This window comes from Geotrypetes seraphini, chromosome 3, assembly GCF_902459505.1.
Source record: "Geotrypetes seraphini chromosome 3, aGeoSer1.1, whole genome shotgun sequence".
NCBI classification, from domain to species: domain Eukaryota; kingdom Metazoa; phylum Chordata; class Amphibia; order Gymnophiona; family Dermophiidae; genus Geotrypetes; species Geotrypetes seraphini.
Genome location: NC_047086.1, coordinates 398,519,568 through 398,538,473, shown reverse-complemented (window position 1 = coordinate 398,538,473; position 18,906 = coordinate 398,519,568). Strand labels below are relative to the sequence as shown.

General features: G+C 42.0%; 1 protein-coding gene across 1 annotated transcript in view; it reads left to right on the top strand.

Moving 5' to 3' along the window:
• DNAH8 (dynein axonemal heavy chain 8) overlaps window positions 1–18,906 on the top strand; it is a 1,666,792-nt gene that overhangs the window by 1,314,995 nt on the left and 332,891 nt on the right. The window contains 2 exon segments of the mRNA XM_033937418.1: window positions 4,770–4,933; window positions 5,970–6,156. Of these exon segments, the coding sequence (XP_033793309.1) occupies window positions 4,770–4,933; window positions 5,970–6,156 (351 nt within the window).

Sequence of the window (18,906 nt, the reverse complement as noted above, 5' to 3'; positions counted from 1 at the left end):
CTCTATGTTTCTTTATTTCCTTATTGACTTTCTGTCTCTACTGCTTTGGAACAAACGGGGAAGCAGATGGCAGAGCCAGGGGATAAGGAAGAGTTTAAAAAAATGTAAATTATGCCTTTACACAACTCGCAAGTAGGGATAGATTACCCACTGGTCAAGACTCATATATCTTTCTACTAGAAAGAAGATTATTAAAGTAAGAACCTAATCTTTCAATATATGACATAGCTAGGCGCGGATATTCAGAGCCAAACCGGCTATGTTTAACAGCTAAAATAAGCCACATAAATAGCAGACCTATATTTAGCCACTAAGCAATCCCATATTGCATTACTCTGATTCCCTGAGGCAGCAATACTATAAAATATAGGGAAATTGATAGATTATGAACTTTGATAATAAAAACTAGCATTTTCTGTTATGATTAACTGAAAATGCTAGTTCTGACTATCAAAGATCATACTCATCGATTTCCCTATCTTTTATAGTACTGCTATAGAATCATTGTTAAAACAGAGAATTCTAAGAATGAAAGTAGTCTAATGGATATGGAAATTCATTTGATCTTATGTTAGATCTAAGTGGGCATCCTAGATTTTCAGAAGAAAACGGAAGCCTTTTTGTATAGAAAATTTTGCAACAGCAGATGTCATAAAATGGAAATTTTCATTCACTTTTTAAAATGAAAGAAAAAAAATAGTGCAGTATTATTGATAAGTATGATTTCAGTTACATTTACATCATCATATAAAACGTATTTTTTAGAGTCTTTAAAGAGCGTTTATTTTTTGCACTCAGTCTCATGGCTTTATGAAAAAATCTCTCCATAAGCAAAGCACCTAGATGTCACTGGAGGTTTGTTTTTTTAAAGCTAATAGAAATTCATTGCAAAGAAGTGCAGAATGATGCACTTGGGGAATAAAAATCCAAGGGAGCCATATGTGCTAGACGGTGAAAGACTGATAAGCACGGATGGGGAAGGGACCTGGCAGTGAAAATATCTGATAGAAACAGTGTGACAAGGCATTGGCTGTAGCTAGAAGGATGCTAGGCTGTACCAAGAGAGGAGTAACCAGTAGAAGAGGTGTTGATGCTCCTGTACAGGTTGTTGTTGAGGCTCCACATGGAGTATTGTGTTCAGTTTTAGAAGCCGTATCTGGCTAAGGACATAAAAGGACTTGAAGTGGTCCAGAGGAAGGTAATGAAAATGGTATGGGGTTTGCGCCAGAAGATATATGAGAAGAGACTGGAAGACCTGAATATGTATGCTCTAGAGCAGTGTTCTTCAACCACCGGTCCATGGACCAGTGCCGGTACACAGAAATTTCTTGCCGGTCCACAGGGCCAGCCCGTGTATCAGGCCCAAAACAGTGTTCTTCAACCGCTGGTCCACGGTGCGATCGATGCGGTGTTATCTTCGAGCCAGCTCCCTCTTCCTAACTGATTCAGTGCACAAAGCCAAGAGCCTGAACTGGAAGCATTCTCTCTGACGTTGCAATGTCAGAGGGAAGGCTTCCAGATGAGGCACGGGATGTGCAAGGTGCAATTAGTACTATTATGGGGGCGGGGTTTGGGTGGAGATTGGGTAGAGATGGGCGGGGTCTGGCCCACGACTTAGCCCAGTGTTCTTCAACCGCCGGTCCACGGACCGATGCCGGTCCACAGAATAATTCTTTTAATTCTGCCGGTCCATAAGTGTAAAAAGGTTGAAAAACACTGCTCTAGAGGAGAGGAGGGATATGGGGAGATATGATACAAATGTTTAAATACTTGAAATGAATTAATACAGAAACAAATCTTTTCCAGAGAAGGGAAAATGGTAAAACTAGAGGACATGAATTGAGATTGCGGGGTGGTAGACTTAGGAGTAATGTTTGGAAATTCTTTTTCATGGAGAGGGTGGTGGATGCCTAGATTGCTGTCACGAGGGAGGTGGTGGAGATGAAGATGGTGGAAGAATTCAAAAAACATGGGTGAACACAAAGGATCTTTAATTAGAAAATGAATGGTATAAAATGAACTATCCCCCTCCTTTCCTAATGTGTAGCATGATAGTAAAGGAGGGGGTAAGGCTGGTATTTGGTAGACTTGCACAGTCTGTGTCCCATATATAGCAATTCATTTTAGGATGGGTTAAAGGAGGCTTCAATAGAAACTCCAGTAACTTGAAAGTGAGGACAATTTTGGGCAGACTTTTATGGTCTGTATCCCACAAATGACAAGCCAACCTGTAACTTGTTCTGAATTCGTGGCGGAGAATGGGATATAGTTTCAAGTTTCAAGTTTCATTTTATTTGATGTATCGCTTATTACAAACTAAGCGATTAACAAAATATTACAAACATTGTTAAGTTATATAATATTGAACATTAAAAGGGTAAAATTAACAATATATTAATACTACTTTAGCAAAAAGGGAATTGGACACACAAGACAATATAGACATACTATGACACATATGGAATGAACATGAGGGCTAAAAGTTACAAAAATGTTGTTTCCCTAAAAGGGAGAGAGAGTGGTCTGAGAGGGGAGGGAGGAAACATTAGGAAGGGATTAAAAGTTCTAAAATAGAAATTGGCTATGAAGTGAATTTAGAGATCAAATGAGAGTTTAAAAAGAAATGATTTTAAATTGGTTTTAAATTGATTTAAATTTTTATTATTTCTGATATATAGAGGAAGAGTATTCCAGGTAAGAGGAGCTATTACAGAGAAAATATCGTGGCGTTTTGTCCCTACTATTTTTAAAGAGGGAACCATTAATAATTGTTGGGATTCGGATCGTAAAGAGCGATTTGAAGAATGGGGGATCAATAGACGATCTATAAATTGTGGTTCATTAGTATTTAATGTTTTAAAAATCAGTAGAGCTATTTTGTAAGTTATTCGGTTGTTAATGGGCAGCCAGTGTGATTTGATTAGAAGAGGTGTTACGTGGTCGTATTTTTTACCTTTATGAATTATTTTAATTGCTATGTTCTGAACAATTTGTAAACGTTTTTTTTCTTTTTGAGTAATATTATGTAGAAGAGAGTTGCAGTAGTCAAGTCTTGATATAACAAGAGAGTGCATTAGAATATTTAAGGATTGTGGTTCTAAGTATTTTGTCATTGAACGAATTAAACGAAGACGATAGAAGCAGCATTTAACAATGTTATTGACATGTTCATGATAAGTAAACTTATCATCTATGATTACTCCTAGTATTTTAAGTGAAGTCACTGATTCAATAGTTATATCATCTATCAGGAAAGGAGAAGATAATTGTATTCCTTGTTTAGAAGGAAAAAGTAGGACCTTTGTTTTTGAAATGTTAAGAGCAAGTTTATTATAAGTGAGCCATTCTTTAATTTTGACTAATTTTTCGTTGACTTGAGCTATTTCATTTGGGTTTTCTGGATTACATGGATGTAATAATTGTATGTCGTCCGCATAGGCGTATGCGGAGAAGCCTATAGATTGGCTGAGACTGAGTAAAGGAGAGAGAAAGATGTTGAAAAGTAAGGGGGAAAGAATTGAACCCTGAGGAATTCCGAAACTAGGTGAAAATGGTGTAGATTTAGTATCGTTGAATTGGACGCTAGAAGACCGTTCCGATAAGAAGGAATTGAACCATTGTAAGGCTATGTCATTGATACCGATTGATTGAAGTCTGTCTAGTAAAAGAGAATGATCAATAGTATCAAATGCAGCGGAAAGATCAAGAGAAAATAGAATGACAGAATTGTGATGATCAAGATAATGTATAATGTTGGTAGTAAGACCTATTAATGAGTATTCTGTGCTGTGGTTTTTTCTAAAGCCAGTTTGGTTGGGGTGTAGAACATTTGTAGATTCAACAAATTCTGATATTTGATTAAAAATGACTTTTTCTGTAATTTTTGCTAGAAAAGGGATATTTGAAATTGGGCGGTAATTTAGAGGATCTTCAGTACTTATTTTGTGGTCTTTTAATATGGGAGTTATTGTAGCTGTTTTCCAAGATTTGGGTACTATGCCGGAATTAAGGCTTTTTTTAACAAAAGAGTATATATAAGGCCCAAAACAAGAGAAATATTTCTTTAAAATGATAGGCGGAATGATCTCGGAGGAGGAATTTTTTAAGTTTATATTTTGTAAAATAAGCTTAATTTGCGATAGGGAAGGAATGTTAAAGTTAGAGCATTTCGCGCAAGGAAGTTTATAATCGTTAGAGGTTTGGTAAATGGGGGACTTGTTATCAATGAATTGAAATAAATAAATAAGATGATTTCAATAAAGTGGAGTGAGGTTTGATGGCAACTCCAGTAGTTGGAACCTAAAGATAGTAGCAGGTTGACTTCTATGGTCTATGTCCTAGAAATACCAAAGCAAAAAGGCACTTTAACCACGAACAAATAATGTGTGTGTCTATTGGGCAGACTAGATGGACTATTCAAGTCTTTATCTGCTGTCATTTTCTATTTAGATAACTGTCTCTCTGGGATAGTTGAGTAAATGCAGGGCAGGAGCTAGTTTAGATAATTTTTTGAGACACTTTCAGCTTTCTTTTTCTCTTTCTTTGGTTCTGCCTTTTAAAAGTGGAAACTAATTTGAGCCACAGTAAAATTTCTAAGCATTATTGGATATGATGTTCAGGTTATTAATGCCAGAAACACTGTCACCACTGAACTGTAGTGAATTGTGCTCTAATCTAAATTTTCTGCTACTATAATTCCTTTATCATACTTTATATATGCATTATTTAAGTGCCATTGTGTTAAATAGTAAATACATTTAATTTTTTAGGTAAAGATGCTGCCCACCCCATCCAAATTTCACTACATCTTCAATCTTCGCGACCTTTCTAGACTATGGCAAGGAATGTTGACTATAAAAGCAGAGGAATGCAAAGATATTGAAACTCTTGTAGCGCTCTTCAGACATGAGTGCAATAGAGTCATTTCAGACAGGTATACTCATTTTTACATATGTATTTTTTAATTATTACAACACACAAAGAAAGGGAAATCCAAATACACAACAAACCAAAATAACACCCAAAAAGAGTGCAAACGCCTGCAGAGCTGAGACAAATACTACTTTATTTCAAATGAAAGACCCAACACTGTCAGTGTTTCAGCTCTTAGCCTGCCTCAGAGGACTACAACATACAAAATTATATCATAAAAATGTGACAGGTAACTTACAAAACATTGAATAAAAAGCATAATGTGAACAGAAAATATACACTTTAAAATTTAATGAAAAAATGAAGTAATAAAGAATATATTCATGTTCATAAATCCAATTTAATACACTTAAAAAGGCAATATCCAATCAGATACTAATACAAAACCAATAAAAAAACAGTCAAATACAGTGATAAAATAGTCAGAAAATATGAGTAATTAGTGTGCCTGTAGTAATCATGCAAGTTTTCTTTTTACTTGTCCACAAGTTTGATTAAACCCTAAATATAGAAAACATTATTTTTAATTGTTCATTTTACTACTTGATTCTCAATGGGGTCTTTTTTCTAAGGTGCGTTAGCCATTTTAGCGTGCGCTATACGCTAACACATCCATAGACTTATAATGGGCACATTAGCATTTAGCGCGTGATAAAACACTTGGAGGGGCATAATCAAAAAAACCGCCTAAGTCCCCTTTTGGCCTAAGGCCCTAAACATTGAAAGTAGAAGCAGGGAAAATGTTCATTATCACAAAAAACATCCGAAAGGAGGTTTTTTTGATAATGGTCTGCCTCTATGTTCAACTGTTTAAATGCCTAGACCACCACTACGTCTAAACCTACACCATATAATCAACCTAAAAAAAGCCTAAGTCCCAAACGCCCAAAACAAGGGCTTGTAGGCAAAGGAGGGGCCAGTCCTTTGCCTAAAAGCTGGATTCTGTATGGGATATGTGCATGTGTGATAATTTGTTAATTATATTTTGTACTTTAATTTAAAGCTACTGATATATATATTATTTTTCTGCATTTTAGATTTATTAGTGGCGAGGACCAAGAATGGTTTGATCAGGCCTTTGCACGAGCAGTCAAGGAAAATGTGGACCCTGATTTGGAACTCCATCCTGAGCCCTACTTTGTTGATTTTTTGCGTGAAACACCTGAACCTACTGGTGATGAGCCTGACGATTTTGTATTTGAAGCACCAAAAATCTATGAACTGGTACAAAATTTCTGTGTGATAGATTCCAATTTGATGTTGAATAGAAAATAAACATGAAATTATATTAAATCACTGAGGCCTATATCCTAAAGCATAGCAACACACAATGGCAGGTATAAATGGGTGTGCCTAAGTGTGGCATACAACATGCATAACTCTGTAAGTTGCATAGATAAATAGCCCCACCCATGCCCCTCCAACGCTCTTCCTATGTATATGCCCCCTTGCAGTTACACACAATAGCACATAGGTATGCCCTTGTAGAATAGCACTTATGCATATAATTGACACTTTACTGTGTGCACTTAAAGGTACACATAAAAAAAAAACAAAACAAAAGGAATTGACCCCAAAATATCCACAAAGAAGAAAATCCAGAGAAAACCAAAAAAACTCTGTGGAGTGACGATGTTCCTAAATGGACTTTATTTGAAAGTATCAAAGTTCCAAAGGTACATTGAAATCATCCACATAAAATAATTCCATCCACAGAAAAGTAAATCATCCACATAAGAGCCTTAAAGGACCTAGTCCACTAGGGATACAGGACCCAACATGGTCCGCATTTTGACAAAAAGTTTTCTTCAGGGGTCCCTGGGGGTCCTATAAAGGTGAGTACGTGGGAAACAATTGTGTGGTGAACCGGAAGTGGATGGAATTATTTTATGTGGATTATTTTAGTGTACCTTTGGAACTTTGATACTTTAAAATAAAGTCCATTTGGGAACATCGTCACTCCAAAGAGTTTTTTTGGTTTTCTCTTAAAGGTACACATAACAGCATGTGCCTTTCATGTATATTTTTACCACATATTAAATGAATTGCTATTAAGCAAATGCATCCGCACTATCCACAATATGGCAGCTGAAAACAGCCTCCCATTCCCGAATGACTCTCATGAAACACCCATCCATTTCCCCTAAAAGGCTGTGTATAATTTACCAACCCCCCCCCCCCGGCACTTACCAGTAGATCTGGAAGATAATGGGGATCCTCAGATGGTCCTGCCTCATTAGTTCCCTAATTCAGAGTGGCACCTCTGATTCCCTGGCAGTATTCTCACAAGTAATACTGCTAAGTGTCAAGCTGCCAATAAGGAATTAAATTTTGAATCTGGGTGCCAATAGTGTACGAGAGGCTAGAGATTATTCTTGAGCCCCACAATTTATCAGGGAGACAGCCTGTTACATGCTAATGGGAGGAAGTCAGAGGAATTGAGGTTCTAGACAGCTACTTAGGGAGTGTGGGGGTGATAAAGGGTTCTGTTTAGTTGCAATGGAACAGATGTACTTATAGCACATGGAAAACTGTGTAATAACCAGCATTATAACATATGGGTCAATATATATAGCTCTGCAACATTGTAATTGTCAATTTGCATATGAAAAGAGCAAATAACATGCAAAAAAAAAAGCTCCAATTGATATTAAACAGATGGTCAGCTGACTATTCTGGATATTCCCACATAACATAAAAGAGGTGCATCGCAGCTCCTCGTACCGCACTGGTCTCAATCTTTCACCACTTGCGTTAATCAGACATTCTTCTTTAAAATGCATTTAAAAACTTACCTTTTCACAGACATATACACTTAGAGGGACATAATAATAATTAAAAAAATCTAAGTCCCCTTTTAGCCTAGTCTCTAAACGCTGAAAGTAGAAGCAGGGAAAATGTCCATTCTTAAAAAAAAAGTCCAAAAGGAGGTTTTTTTTAAATAATGGCCTGCCTCTACATTCAGCTGTTTAAATGCCCAGACCACCACTATGTCTACACTAACAACATATAATCAACCAAAAAAAAGCCTAAGTCCCAAACGCCCAACACAAGAGCTTTTAAGCGAAGGAGGGGCCAGTCCTTCGCCTAAAACCTGGATTCTGGACCGGTGTCTATCAAAAAGAACACCGGTTACAGAATCCACCCCTCCCAGCAACGATCGTAGCAGGAGAGATAGCCAATCTCTCCTGCCACGATCCACCCTCCTCCAATCGGATCGGGCAGGAGGGAGCCCAGGCCCTCCTACCTAGCAACTCCCCAACCCTCCTGACATGATTGGGCCAGGAGGGAGCCTAAGCCCTCTTGCCCCGGCGAGCTGCAACCCCCCACCCCCGACAACATCGGGGCAGGAAGAAGCCCAAGCCCTCCTGCCCAGCGAAACCCCCTACCCCCCTCTAAGATACAGGCAAGAGGGATCCCAGGTCTCCTGCCCTTGTCGCACCCCTCCCCACGATCGTCCCCCCAACCCAGCCCATATGCCTAAGGCCCCGTCCACAGGAGGGGCCCAAGGCAACTAGACCTATTCCGGTGCCCAGGCACCTCAGGCCCCACCTGTGGGCAGGGCTTGAGGCACCTGGGCCAATCAGGCCCTAAGGCCCGCCATTCTGAGGATGGCAGGCCTGCCGGCCGGCCGGGCTTGGAACCCATCCGTCCAACTTTCTTAAGGTACCGGGGAGGGTGTCGGGGGTGGGGGTCCGTGGGGTTCAGAGGGGAGGTCATGACTCGCTGGTGCAGGCTTGCTTGGGCTCCCTCCTGCCCCGATGTTGTCGGAGGGTGGGGTCGCGGCTTGCCGGGACAGGAGGGCTTGGGCTCCCTCCTGCCCGATCCGATTGGGGGTGGAGGTGGATCACGACAGGAGAGATTGGCTATCTCTCCTGCTGCAATAGCGATCCTATGTGCCTCTGTTGGCAGCACTTTGATATCTTTATCGCGGCAGGGGAGATGAGCCATCTCGCCTGCCGCGATGGTTGCGGTGGAATGTTATGTCGGGGCCACTGAGTTCATCGCAGCAGCCGCAATCAGCTCAGCGGCCCCTTTTTTGGCACTTATACCTGTTTTGACTTGGTCTAAGTCAGGGGTCTCAAAGTCTCTCCTTGAGGGCTGCAATCCAGTCGAGTTTTCAGGATTTCCCCAATGAATATGCATGAGATCTATGTGTATGCACTGCTTTCAATGCATATTCATTGGGGAAATCCTGAAAACCCAACTGGATTGTGGCCTTCAAGGAGAGACTTTGAGATCCCTGGTCTAAGTCAATGGTTGTTATGATTTCTTGATGTTCTTGATATTATGCAAAAGTCAATAAATACATTTGAACTTAAAAAAAAACATATAAGTGCCGACTAGGCAACCTGTCAAATGTTTTGGTTATAGCTGCTGTACGACTATGTGTACGCTGGCCCACCTCCCGCCCTTTCCCTTCCTCTAAAAATGCCTCTTTTCGCTATATGCATTTAGAGGCAGGAGAAAGACCTATGCTGGTTTTAGATACATCTAAAACCAGCTTTGGTTATGGGTATTTGGACGATCAGGCTTTTTGATCATCCAAATACCCATTTAGGCCACTTTGTAGACGTTTTTTTTTTTTTTATTATGAGCCCCTTAGTTTATATCTGTTGGTACTTCCTTTCACAGTTACAAATCTCTTTTCCCTCTCTATCTTGCTGCTCCCCTTATCCTTCCCCTCCCTTTATTGTTCCCTCTCCTTTCTTTCTTACTGCCTTTCCATTATATTACCTCTACCTTTCCTGTATAGTTTGTCCACTGGCTAGACCGGTCAGCGGTATAGTAAACTAAATAAACTTAGAAACATCACCACTTCAGTCCTGATTCCCCTTCCACCTACTTCTGACAAGATACAGACCTGTCTCTCTAGTAAGGCCTAGATTCCCCTCCCACCCCTCGACAAGACAAGCCCCACCCTTCCCCACAAATCCAGACCAGGGATGTGACCAACCCTCCAATATTTGAAGCATCCAGTGAAGGAATGGGGAGGAAATGTATTGCTCCCCTATCTATGCACCAAAAATACCTCTGATGGGGGGGATACCCTGCCAGATAAATAAATAGTGTCATCTCTTCCCTCATTCTTGGGCTACTTCATAAGGCCTTGCCTTCAGCCACCAAAGCTGAGACTATACTGTACAAAAAGTCCGTATTACAAAACGTGACGGTGTCTGTGCCTGAAGGCAAGTGCCAATTTCTGCCTTAAGGGAGCAGCACAAGGATTAAAGAGCAATGGCACTGTATTTATTTGGCTTGTAGAATTTTGATATCCCTGCCAGAAAGGTAAAGGGGTGCTGAAGTCCAGGAGGTGGCTTGAACCCAAAGTGGGGGGCCCAGGCCTCAAAACCTCCCATGATTAAGTCATAAGTTCATACCCCCTCCAAACCCTCTCCCCAATTAGGCTAGGCCCCCTCACTGGACCTATCTAAAATTCCTTAATAGTATAACATGGTAATGGGCACAGGATCGAACCTCACCTACTTTTGCAGCTGCATCTACAAAACAGCTGTCACTTGGTAGTGTAGTCTAGCAGCAGTTTCATGGTAGTGGAGGAGTAGCCTAATGGTTAGTGCAGTGACATAAGAACCTGGGGAACTAGGTTCAATTTACCTCCTTGTTACTGGGCAAGTCACTTAATTCTCCATTGCCCCGGTACTGTATATAATATGTATACCTTTGATTGTAACCACTGAAAGGTGGTATATCAAGTCATATCTCCTTTCCCTCACTTTAGTAGTACTATGAGACAGCCACAAATGGTCACAACAGCCCATTATGTAAAGGTAGCCTTTAGGCCAGGAGCAAAGGAGTTTACTTCTGCCCAGTGGCGTACCTAGCATATGTGACACCCAGAGCCCATCATTTTTTGACAACCCCCCCCTTCCTCTGTATGAAAAACATGATTTTTTAATAACAATCCACATGAGTACCTAGGAAAGGCAGCATCTTATATACTGCAGTGAGCAGTACAACATCAATACACCTATTGTAAAACTAAATAAGCCAGACTAGTATAGATCAATCCTACACCGTCAATCCTAACAGAAAACCATGTCTTTCGAACACACAGAACACAGAAAACACCTTCGCCTACTATGGAATATGTCATCACAAACTAACCCTTCCTAAAACTGTAGTATGGATTTTAGCCACGGTGGTAGCAGCTCTGACGCTCATAGAATTTTGAGCATCAGAGCTGCTACCACTACAGCTGGCACTAAAAAATGCTCCACAGTTTTGTAAAAGGGAGGATAAAATAGAAATACATAGACAAAGGTTAAATTGAACCAGCAAGAAGCTGGACTCTGCATACAATGCAACCCCACAGAAACAGTGACACTTATCTCCTAAAGCAATAAATAAATAGAAAATTTTTGTTCTACTTTTGTCTTCTCTGGTTTCTGCTTTCCTTATCTTTTTGTTACTCTCTTCCTTTCGTCCACTGTCTGCCATCTCTCTGCCCCTATATGGCATCTTCTCTCCTATGCCCCTTCCAGAAACTGTGTGTCTCCCCCTTCTATCTCTCCTTTCACCCCCATTGGTCTGGCATCTCTTTCCTCTCCTTCCCTCTTCCACACCTCTCTTCTGCAATCCCTTTCTTCCCTCATTTTCCTTTTCAATTTATTTTCTCCATCCATCTAGATTACGTTCTTACTACCCTCTCATCAATTTCCTTTTTTACTGTCTACCTACAGCTCACCACCTCTTTCCCTCACCCCCTCCAGTATTTCCTTAACTCAATCGTTTTCCCCTATCATGTACCCTCCTTTTATTTATCCCCTTCTTCCATCATGTGCCCTCTTTCTCTACCCCTTCCATCTAGTACCTTCTCTCTCTGTCCACTTCCATCGTCTGCTCCCCTCTTTCTCTCCTCCCATTTCCTTCCTGCATTTGCTCCCTTATCTCTCCCATCCTCACTTCCATCCAGCATAGGCTCCCCCTCTACCCGCCACACTACCTTAAAATGTCTGCCCTTTCTCTCTCCATCCACCCCTCTTCAATCAGCATCTGACCCCTTTCTTTCCCTCCATCCAATTCCATCCAGTATCCTTCACCCTTATGTCCCTTTCCCTGTACATCAATTCCATTAGCACCACCCTTCCATACCACCCTGCCCCCTTACTCTCTCTGCACCACTCTTTAATTCCAGCAGTCGTGGTCCTTTCCGATGTTGACTATAGCTTGCTGCTGCTGGTCCACCCCACTCTGACGTACAAGCTCTGGAGCAGTTGGCAGCTGCGTGCTGGAAGGTCCCGCAATGACTCGTCTGCAGGCTTTGCTCCGGAAGAAGTAAGTTACGTTGGAGGGGTTGACCCGGCAGACACATGGAGTTGTGGCCAGGTCCCGCGATGACTGCGTCTGCTGGGTCCACCCCCTCCGACGTAACTTACTTCTTCCAGAGCAAAGCTGGCAGACGAGTCATCGGGGGACCTTCCTGCACATCAGCGCAGCTGCCAACTCTGTTCTAGAGCAGTGTTTTTCAACCTTTTTACACCCATGGACTGGCAGAAATAAAAGAATTATTTTGAGGACCGGCAAACTACTAAGACTGAAATTTAAAAAGAACACATTTCCGCCCCTGATCCCATCCGTACAAGCCTTAGTTATGATTTTATGTTGAACGTATTTTATTAAAGTATAAAAAGAAACAATATTCTGTACAATTGTAATTTTATAAATATAAATATACAGAGCAAGGACCAACAAAACCCCTGTCTCCCCTCCCCTTCACATATATCCCCTCTACTATCAAGAAAACTGAACAAGCCAAATTATTACAGAATGCTACACAGAAATATCATGCTAACAGAATACTGCAGTCACACATGACAGGAATAGTGTTAGGGGAGTGCCCCTGGTCCAAGAGAGCCCTAAGCCAGCTGGAAGTTAAAGAAGCACTGCCTGGGCTTTGCAGTCCCCAGTTATGTCTCTAGCAGGATATATATTTCAAATCTGATATATTCTAATGACAAAATAGAAATAAAATGATTTTTTTTCTACCTTTTGTTGTCTCTGGTTTCTGCTTTTATTTTATTTTCACTCTTTTCCTTCCAGCGTCTGCCCTGTCTCTTCAATCCAGCATCTGCCCGTTCCATCCACTGTCTGCTCCTTCCAGAAACTGTTTCTTTTTGCCATCTCTCCTTTAGACCCCCCCCTTTTGGTCTGGCATCCATCATCTTCCCTCTGTTCCCTCATGGTCTGGCATCTTTCTCCTTTCATCTCTCTTTCGCTTCCCCTGTGGTTTTTAGTATCTCTCTCTTCTCATTTCCTCCGCTCAGATCTGATATCTCTGTCTCTTTCCCCGTTCTCTGGCATCTCTCTCTCCTCTCTCTCTTCCCTTTCCTTCTCTGGTCTTCCTTCTTTATTTTCTGCCTCCGTCTAAATTAAATTATTTCTTACTATGCAGTACTAAGTTTCCCTCTTTTCACTGTGTCTACCCACAGCATGCCACCCTTTCCTTCACCCCTCTACTATCTCACTAACTCTATCTTCTTCCCCCATCCAGTATATGTCCTTTTTCTTTATCCCTCCTTCCATCCAGTATGTGTTCTCTTTCTCCACTTCCATTCAGCATTTGTTCTCCCTTCTCCCCACTTCCATCATCTGCCCTCTTCTCTCTTCCCACTTCCATCATCTGCCCCTTCTCCCCACTTCCATCATCTGCCCCTTCTCTCTCTTTCCCCCCACTTCCATCATCTGCCCCTTCCCCCCACTTCCATCATCTGCCCCTTCTCTCTCTTTCCCCCCACTTCCATCATCTGCCCCCTTCTCTCAATCTCTCCATCCACCACAGGCCCATTTCTCTCCCTTCCTCTCACCTATCTTTCTGATTTTGGCAACAAGATCGGCAAGCCTCCCCCTCCCGCGATGACACTCAAGTTCGGCAGTGGGCCTCCTTCTCCCCCCCCACTCTGGCATCAACAGTACTTCAGATCAGCAACCGCGGTGCTCAGGCCAAAACTTCCCTCTGACTCAAACTGCCTGGGCAAAAACAGGAAGCTGAGTCAGAGGGAAGCTTTGGGCTGCGCACCGCGGTTGCTGATCTGAAGTACTGTTGATGCCGGGGGGAGAAGGAGGCCTGTTGCCAAACTTGAGTGCCGTCGCAGGAGGGGGGGAGGCCTGTTGCCGATTTTAAATTGCGTCACGGGGGTGGGGCACCAATGCAGCCCAGATGCTGCCAATGGTCCCAATCCGATCTTGCCAGTCCTGTGCGGACCGGCAGGAATTTCTGAGGACCAGCACCAGACGACCTTGACCTGGCCGGCTGTGCACCCCCCCTAAATTGTGCACCGGGGGCGGATTTCCCCCCATGTCCTCCCTTGGTAAGCCACTGCTTCTGCCTCAATTGCCCTGCCTCAATTGTCCTGCCTATCCTGACCTGGAGGAGGGTTTGGACCTGTGGGAGTATCGGAGAGGGCTCTTGTCTTATCTGAGAGGGAGGTCCAGACTATACTTGGGGAGTTGATGGAAGGGAGGGGAAGGGGAAAAATAATTAAAAGAAGTTATCTGGCTCTAGCTGATGATCAGTGCTAACTAAGTCCTACATGCCTGGTTAGCTATGAATATTGCCAGCATCCATATAACTCCCAGATCCTCTGTGCAGCTTGGCTCCAAAATGAGTATTATCCTAGGACAAGAAGGCAGCATATTCTCATGTGTGGGTGATGTCATCCATGAAGCCCCGTTACAGACAGTGAAAAATGTAGTGTCACTTTAAGTTTTAAGAAATTTTGTGACTGCCTGCATCGTGCATACGCGAGTGCCTTCCTGCCCAACACCAGTTTGCGGTACCTCAGTTAGAAACATAGAAACATAGCGAAGAAGTACTTTTTGTCTGGACTCCATTCAGTCTGTGTTGTCTTCCCGCTTCGTGTTTTTTCTTAGTTTTCTAACATCTTTTTTCTTATAATATCTTTTCTATTGTTTTAAAAAAGAAAAAGAGTACATATTGGGTTTTCTTCCTTTGGCCTCGGGGGTTTTTCCTCGGCTGGTTTCTCTCTTCACTTTTAGTTTCAAAATTGAGTTTAATCTTGCTGATAAAATTTTTCTATCAATGTGGAAAATACGATGGTTTTTAAGAAGTGCTGTAGGTGTCTGCGGCCTATTTCCATCAGGTTAGGCTGTGAACACTGAGTTGAATCTTGTGCTCAGTATTCAACCTTACAAAAGTGCTCCATCAAGACCCGTCACATTCAACAGAAAAAGCTGTTTGGCTTGGCCATGGACATCAGCAAATCTTTGGAGCTATCGACATCGAAAACTCCTGTATTGACATCAGAAGAACTTACAGCATCAGGGAAGTCAGCTAAGAAACCATCCAATTTCCGGCAAGCGTCACAGGTCTCAACAGCATCAAGTCACTTGATATAGACCAAACACCGACGCCATCATTCTCCAGCTTCGCAGGTTGTCTCTCCTTCATGGTGTGCATCCTCATCAAGGTCACCTATTCTGAGACAACCTGCTGCTGGTTGAGCCATTAGAGGCCTCAACACCATCAAGTCCCTTGATACAGGCCAAACACTGATGCCATCATTCTCCAGCTTCGCAAGTTGTCTCTCCTTCACGGTGTGCATCCTCATCGAGGTCACCCATTCCAAGACAACCTACTGCACCGAGAGTACTGGCTGTTGAGCTATCTGCACTGGTGAATATTTCACTTTTCAGCAAGCATCACATGCCTCAACAGCATGGAGTCCCTTGATGTAGGCCAAACAATGATGCCATCATTCTCCAGCCTTGCAGGTTGTCTCTTCTCCACAGTGTGCATCCTCACTGAGGTCACCCAGTCTGAGGCAAATTGCTGCCTCAAGGGTGATGGCTATTGAGCCATTGGTACGGGTGCATACTTTCAGGAAGAAACTCAATGATTTCTTCCAGAGGGAGCTCGGTATTATGTTTAAATTGCACTGTGTGTGGGTGTTAACATCGATTCCCTCAGTACCGGCTCAGCCTGAGCATAGCTCTATGAAGCCTTATGGTACCGAAGTCAGCTATCCATCAAAGCATTGAGATACTTCTCATGGATCTTCTGTGAGGTTATCTCTACTCATCTCATTTACATTCTCCCTCGAGACATCGATCTGTCACTTTGAAGCATCGATGCTCTTCTTCACGATCTTCAATCTCTTCATCGGATTGGTACCAAAGATGTCAGGAAAACTTCCCGTAGAGTGGCATACATTCAGAAAATGCTTTCTAGAAGCAGCTAAATATATTAGGCAGTTTGGCAATGCCCTACCTGTCAGATTAAAGGCTGACACTGCACCAAACGCTGAGTGCCTGGATGCCTTGGACGATGATGAGTCTCCAAAAGAGCTCCTCAAGTTGCCTTTACATGACATGTTTAAAGAGACGCTTCTCAAAAATTGGGAAATGCCTTTAACTATCAGTCCAGGGTTTGATAAATCACAATTTTAACATCATTCATTACTTGTGGAATCAACCCTTAAAATATATTTCAGTACAAGAGTTTGTCTCAGCGCCTCCAGGGCATGAAAGATGTACTCTGGACAAATCTGGATGTCACCTTTATCAAAATTCTATGCAGGCGAAAAGAATCCTTAATTACAATTTCTACATGTCCTGTTATCTAAAACAACTGGTAAAGAAATTGCCTGAATTTGAACAGTATATTCCTTCAGAGCACCTTATAGAATATTAGCAAACCCTTTCACAGATTGGGACATATATAGCAAGGTCAATCTGTGATGCTTTTTAAATGTCATCTAGATCATCTGCTGTGTCAATTGCTATGAGACACCTACCTTGGCTAAGAGTCTCTGATACGGGCACCAATCTCCAAAATAGATTAACCAATATTCCATGTCTAAGAGAAGAACATTTTGGCGATTCCACTGAGGCGGTCACACAAAAATTGGCACATGAAAAGACTTGGAATTCTTTGAATAGAACTAAGTCTGCCTCACGCTTCAAAGCAGTCCGCTAAACATTCCTATTCATATCAGAGGTAGTATTCTGCTAAACCTTATACTTCTAGGCCAGGGGTGGGCAACTCCGGTCCTCGAGGGCCTGAATCCAGTCGGGTTTTCAGGATTTCCCCAATGAATATGCATGAGATCTATTTGCTTGCACTGGTTTCAATGCATATTCATTGGGGAAATCCTGAAAACCTGACTGGATTCCAGCCCTCGAGAAACCAGAGTTGCCCACCCCTGTTCTAGACTGTCACCGCAAAAGAAGCAAAAATCACAGTGGCCTCTGAAAGCTCAGGTGACAGCTTCTCAAAGCCCTGCGCAATCCTTTTGACGTGCTTCAGGAAAGCATAGCTGCAGTTTCTCCTTCTCAGCCTCTTCTTCAACCAATCGGAGATTGCCTACAATTCTACCATGAATGTTGGACTTTCATAACAATTGATCTCTGGGTTCTCAAACTCAGCAAGCAAGGTTCCACTCTTTTTGTCACCACAAAGAGAGTCCTCTTTCAACCCTCAGCAGACGTCCCTTCAGGAAATAGAGGCGCTGCTTCAACTACATGCCATAGAAGTAGTACCCCCTTTTCAGAAAAATCAGGGGTACTACTCCAGGTATTTTCTCATCCCAAAGAAGACTGGAAGTCTACATCCAATTCTCGACCTCCAAGACCTAGTCAAGGAAATGCTTTGAATCTCTGTGAACTATATATCTATAAGAGGCTTATACCCATATCCCAATTCACCCTACTCGCAGAAACTTTCTACAGTTTCTGATGGCCCATCAACAATTTCGATTTACTGTTCTGACTTTTGGCCTGGCCACCTCTCCAAGAGTTTTCTCCAAGTGTCTGGTAGTAGTGGCAGCAGCAGCTTTAAGAGATCAAGGCGTCTCTCCTCAAGGGATGCTCACAGCAACACAATACTGTTTCTTTGAAGTCTACTTTCCAAAATCTCACCTTTAATCTTAGGTCTCTGCATTCTGAAAACCTGGCCTTTTTAAAAACAAATGCTAATCCAAAATATGTTGAGACCAACAAAATGGTCTTCTGCTGTGCTGGGGTCAAACTTTAAAATTCACTTGTCAGTCAGTTACAAAAATGCTGTGACAAGGGTAGTTTTAGAAAATTACTTAAAACGCAATTATTTGTAAATGCATTTTTCTAAATACTGATTTTTTTTGTGATTATTTTTCTGCTGTTGCATGATTTTCTGAGGATTATTTGTTTATGCATGTTTGATTTCATTTGTTTTATTGAATTATGTATGTAAAGATATGTAAACCGTTTAGGTATAGACGGTATAGAAATTTTTAAAATAAATAAATAAAATAAGCCCTCTCAAACTCTACAATTCCTAGAAACCCTACTTGATATGATTCAGCTCAGGGCGTTCCTACCTCAGCAAAAACAGGGAAATTTACTTTAACTGGTGCATTCAATTCTACAATCTCCCATCCATCTCGGCCATTGGGTCACGTTACCCCCTTCGTAAGACTTCATCTCAGAACAGCTCAGTGGTCCCTGGCGTCTCAGTGGTCTCAAGCTCTCGATCCATTTTCACAGAAAATTAGTCACATCATCGCTTCATCAATCTCTTCAATGGTAGATGAATTTTTCTCATCTTTCCAAATGGCTGCTGTTTCAAATGCTTTCACATCAGAAAGTTCTGACCACAGTATGCTTGGGGACCACAGCTGGGCGATCTTTCCACTGCTCTGCTCAAGACCTGGTGCTTCGCATTATCTCTTGGAGATCAGAGCACTTTGAAATGCTGTACAGACTTTTCAAACTAGTATATCCAATCAAGTTCTCCTAGTACGCACATCAATTAACTTCTGAAGTATTAAGAACATAAGAATTGCGCTGCTGGGTCAGACCAGTGGTCCATCGTACTCAACAGTTCGCTCATGCGGTGACCCCCAGGTCAAAGACCAGTGTCCTAATCGAGATCAGCCTCACCTGTGTACATTCTGGTTCAGCAGAAACTTGTCTAGCCTTGTATTGAATCCCTGGAGGGTGTTTTCCCCTATAACA